This window comes from Sceloporus undulatus, chromosome 3, assembly GCF_019175285.1.
Source record: "Sceloporus undulatus isolate JIND9_A2432 ecotype Alabama chromosome 3, SceUnd_v1.1, whole genome shotgun sequence".
Taxonomy (NCBI): Eukaryota; Metazoa; Chordata; class Lepidosauria; order Squamata; family Phrynosomatidae; genus Sceloporus; species Sceloporus undulatus.
In genome coordinates, this window is record NC_056524.1 from 194,977,572 (window position 1) to 194,987,142 (window position 9,571).

The window sequence follows — 9,571 nt, forward strand, 5'->3', positions numbered from 1 at the left end:
AGGCCCACTGTTTCATGCACAAAATTATTTAAAAATATTTAGACTATGTCTATAAGGTGTATATGAAACAAAAATAAATTTTGTGTTTAAACTGGAGTCTCATCTCCAAGATTATGTACAGCCAGCCCTCCGTTTTCATGAGAGATCCATTCCGGAAACCCCTCCCCCACGAAAATGGAACTTCGCACATATTCAAGCCCCATAGGCTTCAATGAGGGTGTGTGCCTGCAAGCGACTGCAGGGGCGTGCCTCAGGAAAATGCCCCATTTTAATCCCCTCCATTTGCTCCTTATGAGTAAGCAAGGGTCACACAAACAGAGTGTGTGCAAATGGAGGGGCACCTGTATTTATGTATTTGGTATTTACTGCACCATACCTATGCAAATACAGGTGTTCAAAAAAACAAACAAACAAAAAAAAAACCAACCCCAAAACCCAGCAACAAGCAAACCCTGAAATACTTTTAATCCCAAGCATTCTGGACAAGGGGTAGTCAACCTGTACTTAGTTATGGATCTGCAGTTATAGAATTCTGATTAACAGTAGGGACACTTAATTATCTTGACATCTTGATATTTGGTAATATTATTGTTAAAAGGCACCTCATTGCTAGAACCTGAGAGGCCCCATGTCTTAGCATCATTAAACAAGCCTCCACCCTAAATGGGACACAGAGTAGGGCCTTACTCCTTTTGATCTTGGGAAGGAGGCAGGTTAGTGTGTCAAGAGGACACCCTTCTGGTACCCTTTTGGACTCAAGCCATTTGGAATCTTGTTAGCTCCTATAAAAAATTCTGCACATTGAAAACCCACATTTCCAGATGAAAATCAAAAGGTGCTAAGTGCTGTGCCAGTATGCATGGCAGCAAGTATCCCATAGGTATAAGGACCACCAGTGTTATTCCTTCCTTTTAAAAAATACAGTTTTTGGAAGATTATTCATGCAGAAGACAGTTGTTGTTGTTCATAGTGGACCCAAAGAAAAATAAAACAAATGTTTCAATGGACACATGAATATTTAACGTCTTGAATTTTTTTTATCTTTTAAACTATACTCAATTTCTTTGTTTCAGAGTAGCTCTTATTCATTCCAACCATAAGGGCAGTGGCAAAATGATAGTTGGAAAAATGTAATTTTCTTGCTTGAATCAAGCTTTCCTTAATTACCCTAAAGCCTGAATTGGAAGTAATAATTCCAGTTGACGCAGGCCAGATTGTTGTTTCCAAGTAAAGAGTAAAATATCTAAGGTACTGAAGTGTCTTGTGTGATTTGCTGAAGGCAAAATAATTGAACACTGTAGAACATCAGTGCTACTTCTAAAAAGTTTTGGAGATTCATGCAGATAAGTGATTGTGTTGAAATTTGGGTTTGTTACAGCTTATAGAATTCCTTCCTTCTTTTATTCATTTTTGACAACAGAAGGACCTAAATGGACCCAAACTGAAAAAATGGAGAAGCGTTTACATGCAGTCCCAGCAGCTAACACTGTAAAGTTCCGTTGTCCAGCTACAGGAAACCCTGAGCCAACCATGAGGTGGTTAAAAAATGGGAAGGAATTTAAGCAAGAGCATCGCATTGGTGGATACAGGGTAAGACCACTATTTGTGATTTTTGTGGTTAGATGGATGCTGGATGCAACTGTTAGATAATGGATCCAGTTGTGTGTGCCTTTGCATATATACACAGACATATAGATAGACAGTTTTTAGAGATGAAGAATGTTCTATATGTCTATATTTTTCATTTTTGTGACAGACTTATACAATCTTTTAAAGAAATATCATATGTTCCTATTTAATGGGAAACATATGGTTCCATGGCATTTAAGGTGGTAAAATATCACTAATTTATGTTCTTCGTCCCTTTCTGGTTAGGCCTTGTCTCTCCCCAATGGGGCAATGACACAATCATTGCTATACATGAAGAAAGGGTTTCTGGAAGTAGTAACACCAAAAGATATACCTTTCAGATGTCCCAGTTTGGCTTGGAAAGTCCCAACCAATCACCCATAATCCTGCTTTTTAGCTGCTTTTTGAATGTTACAGATTCTCTCCTCCTCCCACTTTCCTCGTCTTGCCTCAGCTTACTTTACTTGCTGCAAAATGAGTACAATTGCACTCACTTAGCTTATGAGAGAGGAGAGTAAAGAAAGGAATGTAATTTTGCCTATCCCAGGGTGCTCAGGCAAAGGCAAACTGCTGCAGCCTCTTGTAGCTTGTATGTTCTTGCTCATTAATAACTTTTTGCCATTTTAACCACTCTAAAGTTCTGTGACTACATGTATCCCAATTTTCATCTGTGAAATGTTGAAGAGCATAGAAATGAAATTTATATAAGCTGTCAAGTACATAGAGTAATCTCAAAAGGATTTTGTTTGAAGCATTTTATGAATTCTTACTTTCTGTTTACTGGCTTTGTTAGGTCAGTTTATCAGAAGTTCAGACTTTGTGACTGGAATTCTTGCTGAGTTTAAGGGGTTATGGGTAAAACAACAAGAAAAACTGCCACTTTACAATAACAGTCTTCATCAGTGTGTTCTTAACAGCCCTTACTTTGGAGCTGTGACTGCTTGCAACATTCCAGTTTGCAGAACAAAGGAAAATAAAATTGTATTACTTGTTGGTTGGTGAACACTTAATAAAAGTGCAGGAACACAATTGGATTTTATGTTCTTTGAAATAGACATGAGAAGCAAAGTTCTGAGAGAAAGTAATGGCAGTTACTTAGAAGGTTCGTTTCAATTTCATGTAGTATCAGATTAGTCGTTTCTAGTTAATCATTAGAAAGAACATCTTGAAAGGTTAGCTGGAATACCAAAAATATTTAATGTTAAACATTAAGTACCTATTGCAGCCAGGTTTGTGTGTGTGTGTGTGAGAGAGAGAGAGATTTGATGATACTTTTCTTCAGACGTTTACAGCATGAAATGGTTGAACAACCGCCATAGATGATTGCCCTTCTTTAAACCACAAAAATTCTCACAAGAAAGGAATCTGTTTCAAGTAAATCTTTGCATAGAATAGAATATAATGAAAGGTATGGGACCAATCCATTTAGACCTTAGTGCACACCACTAGTTGTGGCAAGCACACTCCCTGTTTGTGGCAAGGTTCCCAATGGGAAAGTGTATTAGTAGAGAACTCTTACCTATAGGGCAGTGCATATTTTGATGTGGGAAGGATGCAGAGAATAAATGGCTCATGACATAACTATTATATAAAGTATGGGCAGCTGATGCTATGCATGCCTGATTAATATACACCTGTTGTATGGATTTGCTATGCTCACAAATGAGACTATCCATTCAGTGTATTCACATAAAGATAATACTTGTATCAATTTACCTGGCTTGTTTTAAGATTTCTCCTTTCTGTCCAGTGCCATCAATTTCCAGCTTTACTTGTGCCCTCCCTCTCCCCGGCTTGGTGCCTGTTCCTCTGGTTTGTCCATCTTACTGAATCCTCCAGTTGAACTCCATCACTGATTCATCATTTTCCTTTAACAATCCATCTCATGTCATCATTTTCCTGCTTTGTTCTTTCATCTAGCCGTAAGGATTAATGTTTCCTCACTGACTTCCACATTGTACTCACCACACTTCCCCTTGAGCTTTTCACTATTGTCTTTGGTGGATCACCACTCCTCCCCCCCCCCCCATATGAATCTTGAACAGAGTACGCCTGTGGGTAAGTAGAGAGATGGAACTACTGCCTGGTCTCGCCCCTTGCATTCCAGTTTGTGCTAGCCCCATCCTCTGAGCTCTGAGTTTGCTTGAACGCAAATAGAAATCTTAGTGAAAATAAGGATCCTGCTTCATTTTTTTTGTGCTCACAGAGAAGTTGAGGCTAGATGTACAGCTGTAAACACTATCTATGTTACAGTTCTGGTGAGGAAGGATACACTGAAAGGTCATCTCAGCTGTCTTTCTTTCAGAAGATGTTTATAGTACATATTTAATATATTTATGTATTTCTTGTATTTTGTGGGATGTGCAAATAAAAACAAAATCCAGTCTTAATCAGTTATGAGAGGAAAAACTAGTTAAACAAATTAAATAAACACCTTGATTAAACATGTTAAATTAAATCAAAATTTGACTAATCTAAATAAAGTAAAATAGGTCTGAATCTTCTGTAAGCTCACCAAAGCACATGATCTTTTCTCTGTGAATGCCATTATCTCACATGAAGGTGGACATGCAACAAGGTAATTAGAATCATAGAGCTGGAAGAGACCACAAGGGCCATCCAGTCCACCCCCTGCCATGCAAGAACTCACAGTCAAAGCACCCCCAACAGATGTCCATCCAGCTTCTGTTTAAAGACCTCCAAAGAAGGAAGCTCCACCACTTCAGAGGCAGTGTGTTCCAGTGTTGAACAGCTTTTACTCTCAGGAAGTTCCTCCTGACGTTGAGGTTGAATCTCTTTTCCAGTAGTTTGCATGCATTGCTCCTATTTTCTGGAGCAGTAGAAAACAAGCTTGCTTTATCCTCAGTATGACACCCATGCAAATACTTATACAGGGCTATCATATCACTTCTTACCCATCTCTTCTTCAGGCTAAATATACTGAGCTCCCTAAGTTTTTCCTCATAAGGCATGGTTTCCTGAATTATGATGTAACTAATGGAAAATATCTCACCACTAAAGCAGATTGATATAACTGAAAGGGCAACTTCACAATAAGACATGGCACCCAAGATCTTAACAAGTATGGAAGTAATTTGTGCTTCACAAAAGAGCAAAACCTGCTTTGTAAAGTATATAAACTTGACTAACTACATCATCCTGGACTAAGAAGCAGAAGGTGTGCACTGAGACCTGTTATAGCAGAACAGACCGGGACTTAGCCATAGCAACTAGACTGGTCTCTTGGGAACCCAGCTGCCCTTCAGGATGGTTGATGAGGGCTATAACATTAATACCTTTCCACTGCCTGCACAGACTTTCTAAAATGTATAGTTAAGTTGTTTCTCATTATATGAATTCTGCAAATATGAATTCATATATTTGTTCAAGTGCACAAATACTCAAGTTCAGTTTGTAAATCTACAATGGCCAATTTGTTTCAGCTGTTTACTGCCCTCTGTGGTTTTCTTACTAGGCCTTACCACAATGTGTGAATAAGCACTCAAAGTATGCGTTATGCAAATGCAAATGCTAAAGAAGACAGACTGAAAAAAATACTTTATTTCTTCCTCTCCAGCCAGATTTTCTATAGAAAGTGCCAATTTTTCCAAAGAAAAAGGTGTGCAATGTTCCAGATGAGTATTAATTAATGAAGTAGACATTTCTAACTATATTTGCTTACTTCATAAAATATGAGGGTGCACCTGGCAACACCTGCTGCCTTTCGTAATACCAAAAAGCATAAATGAATTGGCTGCTGTTCAAAGTTACACAGTTGTGTTAGGGACGATAGAGTAAAATGAAGCCAATGAAGGATGTCAGTCTTGTTTTGGAACGTAAGACAAGCTCTGTTCACATCTACTGGGTGTTTCATCTTTTAGGGGAGAAGGTTGTTTAGCTGTTTTTGCCCAAGAAAAAAGTTGCAGTTCTATACATACTCAACTGGGTCCTTTTGAACTCAGTGGGACTTACATCTGAATAAATAAATGTAGGACTGTACAAAAATGCACAAAGTGATACTATTGATTAATCAAAATATTTGGCAATTTCCAGAGATGGAGGCCTGATAGTGCTCTCCTCAGTCCATCAGAGGCCACCTCCTGCTGCCATACCATCACCACCATCAAATTTGCCAGTGCACAAATGGCAGTAGCAAAAGGATAGTGTTACATTTAAGAGCAGCATGTGTCTTCATTTGAAGTAAAATTAAACTCCTGGAAGCCCCTGGAAGCATGGCTCAATTTAAAATAAGGTGAATGCACCCTGTGCGCTTTTTTAAAAGGGTGAAATTGACTGATGTTAGCTGCTATTCAGCCAAAGATTGACCCCATGGTTGCAAATTCAGGAGCACAGGATAGTGTTCAGTCACAAAAATTAGCACCTCTAAACCATGATCCACATATTGCCTATGTATGCCCTAGATTCTGACACTATTTCAAAATTCTTTATGAGCCACAATAGAGAGCTGATGCTACTCCAACTTGTTACAAAGCAGTTTTTGTCATCCCTGCCTCCACCTCTGTCACATTCACACTGTGGGCAGATGAAATTTGTGGACTATGTACACTTTCATCACAAAGGTTTTGGATCAAGTAACCTGACAAATAACATTGCATCTGCACTGTAGAAATAATCTGAGTTGACACCACTTTAACTGCTATGGCTGAATGCTATGAGATTCTGGGAACTGTAATTTTTGCCACACCAATTTCTGGAGTTCTGGTAAACAGTTTCTGAAACTTTCAGTATGTCTGTATTGAAATAAATTGGATAAATAAAAGAGTATAATTCCCTCTCATTTGTATTTTTTAATTTGAAAAGTAGCTGTAGCTTACCTTGTAGAACAGCTCTGGACTTTCCCATTTTGCAGCAGACCTACAAATTGAAATATAGCACCGTATGCTACCTGTCTGCAATAATGAGCGAAATGAAGCAGTTCAGAAAGAATGAGCTTGTGTCAGTTTGGTGGGTTTAATCTGTAGTTGTTTGTGGCTCCCATGTGAAATTATGGTGTTTTGGCCTAGTCCTGGGAAATAAATGTTAGAACCCAAGGAAAGGGGGGAAATGAACTGCAGGTAGGAAGAAAGAAAATAAATTTGCTGAAGTTTGGCTCTTAAAAATATGCTACTTAGAAAAGTGTTTTTGTGATGGTGCAGTACACATAACCAGCAAAGGACCAAAGAAAATAAATAAATACCCTTCAGACTTTACTGTGACTCTTTAAAACTAAGTTTGCTGCAGGTGTGCAGCTGACAAGGGTCTTCTTCAGACTTTGCCAGCTTCTCCTTGGCAGCAAGCCCTGGTCAAGTCTGAAGGCAATATTTTCAGAGAATGTTTGAAGCCAAACTCTGTCAAGGTCAAATAGACAAGTGGCTCCTTCCGACTTTGCCTGGGGAACCTCTATGCTTTGTCAAAAGCGGATCCCATCCAACATTATAAAAATACAAGACTGATTTTTTTAAAAGGGCAGGTTGCAGGGGAGAAAATAAGAGGCAGATGAGAAAAACCTCCTACTTGGTTCCAGAACTAACATGTGATGCAGAGTTAAATTGCACTGTTCTGGAACAGCAGAGACAAAAAGCCTCCTAGCTCTCTAGTAGGTACACCAATGTATATCCCTGAGTTTTGGAGAGCAAAACTCAAAGATTGGGATCATACACTGTATCTTAAACAAGGATGAATTTCTTCCAGCACTGGTGTGTCGGATATAACCTATGGGCTTTGGGGCATTCTTGGAGTTTTTTTGCAATGTACAATAGCAGGCAACTTTGCTATAGGACCAATAGATACCCCTGAATTTGTTTTTTAGAGCAGATTTCTGAAAAAGGAATTACTCTGATCTAGTTAAATTCCTACAATAGAATAGAAATAACTAATAAGACTAACTAATGGTAATAAAACAGGATCATAATAATGATGAAAAGTAGTTATTTTGGAGAGTCAGGGATAAATACAGTTGTTAGACCCAACAAGAATAAGCGTGTGGAATCAATGTAACTTAGGTAAGTGTATCACCATCTTTCTGCAGATTCAATTGGTCAAGTCTAGTAGGGACCAACAACTACATTTGGCTTTGGTTTGTTTGTTTTTGTCTTGTTTTTGCTTTCTCTAGATTTCTGAAGTTGGGAAAGAGAGTCAGTTTGCATCAGCTGATATCTCCTAATGCTAAACCTCTTTTAATGGAAACATTAAAAAAGTAATCTGTTGAGGCATAATCAGAAAAATATGCCAGAAGGGTAGATTTTGCAAATCTGATTGTGGGGAACCTTTTTGACTTTACAGATGTAACATTTCTAAGAAACGTATTCCTAATCAAGATGTCTTCTAAAAGATACAAGATAGCTAGAGTTACAATGGAATATTGATAATGACCTTGAGTCCACTGCATCTTTCTTTCTTTCTTTGGAGAAATCCAGTCTCTTGTTCTTATGTAGCTAGTCATTTTAGCTATATTTCCTTCGTGACTTCAGAGAGTAAAACTTTTTTTAAAAATGTAGTCAATAGTATATTTAGCCTTTTTTTTTTATTTGACTAGTGTATCATTTCACTTGTTCTACTGGAAGAGGAGTACAAATGATACTTGTGCCAAAGGAAAGTATAATCCAGAAGTTGATTTTTCCCCCTGTAGTGAGCAACTCTGTTTGTTTTTAAAACATTTGGAAATTCTTAGGTTTTCCAAGATATGTGTAGAGGTCATATTTCAAAGAGTCCTTTCTTTCTTTCATTTCCAAGTTGACTTGTTTGCAGTTCAGCCCAATCTCCTCTCCTTTCACACATGGTTGTGGGTCTTTTGAAGAATTTCTATCATACACCCCCCTGCAGACTGTACTAACATAATGCATGCCACTAAGAGTGAACAAGCCTCTTTACTTTCTCACCTCCCAGAAAGTAAATTGAGTCCTATCAGTTTTTACTATTATAAGTATTAGAAAAAGGGTGTTTGTTTCCACAGCTGTGTTTTGATAAGCTACATTACCACATCCCTTTTTACACAAAAAAGTTTGGCTTGGGTAAATACATGATATTTTCAATCTGTAGAGGTATATCTATGGGAGCCACGTACCCATTAATCTTGGTTCGTGGAAATGAAATATCTGCTGCCAGTCATACTGTAATGAACTGCACTTCTTTCTTGTTTTGTGATTATAGTTGCTGATAATCTGTGGTGTTCATTTCTGGTACAGAAATCAGTTATGTTTCAGAGATGGTTGCCTGGTTAAATTAAGGGCCAAAACAGACTGGCCCAAAGGGCGGTGTGACACAGGCATGTTTGATTTTTTATACAGAGCTGCTGATCAAGACAAGGAAACGATACTAGTCTGCTAGCACAGACTGTTATCCTAACTACTTTTTTGCAAGAAGAACCTTACTCTGTGTCCTCACATCTCAAGGGTGCTTCCCCAGCCAGTGCTCACAAAATGCACAGAAGTACTATAGTCAGGAAACTACATACTACTTGTGGACAAATATTTGCCTTTGCTTGTTTCATTGATTTTTAGCATTGGCAACTGGTGGATTCTGTGCCAATGGGGTGGTAAATCCAATCTGGATTTTAATCTGAACTGTAAAGGTATTGTCAAAGGAACTGACCCTATTTTGGGAGTGGAATTCAGCACTTTGGATAGCTCCTTTAAAGTTCAGTCTAGACCAGGAATAGAAGCCACCAGCCATCACTGTCCCTTAGAGACAGTAGTGTATAGCTTGGTACTGATCTGAAACATGATCAAGAGATAGAGGCTGACATTACATTTACTATGGTTAGCTTTAAGTCACAATTAGAAAACAAGAATTTTAAATCTGATTTAGAAACTCTAGTTTCTATGGTGTAATATAATATAATATAATATGATGTAATAAAAGGAATGTGGGGACCGATTGCTGGTTCACAAGGAATGGTTCCCATTAATTGAATACATCAGTAGTAACTCACAGCATGTAAAAC

General features: G+C 38.1%; 1 protein-coding gene across 12 annotated transcripts in view; it reads left to right on the top strand.

Annotated features, from left to right (window-relative positions):
- The window catches only part of FGFR2 (fibroblast growth factor receptor 2), a 179,969-nt gene that overhangs the window by 86,052 nt on the left and 84,346 nt on the right, over nt 1-9,571 (top strand). For all 12 annotated transcript variants that reach the window (XM_042457265.1, XM_042457264.1, XM_042457267.1 and 9 more), the window contains one exon: nt 1,421-1,590. In XM_042457265.1, the coding sequence (XP_042313199.1) occupies nt 1,421-1,590 (170 nt within the window). The remainder of the gene's footprint in view (nt 1-1,420; nt 1,591-9,571) is intronic.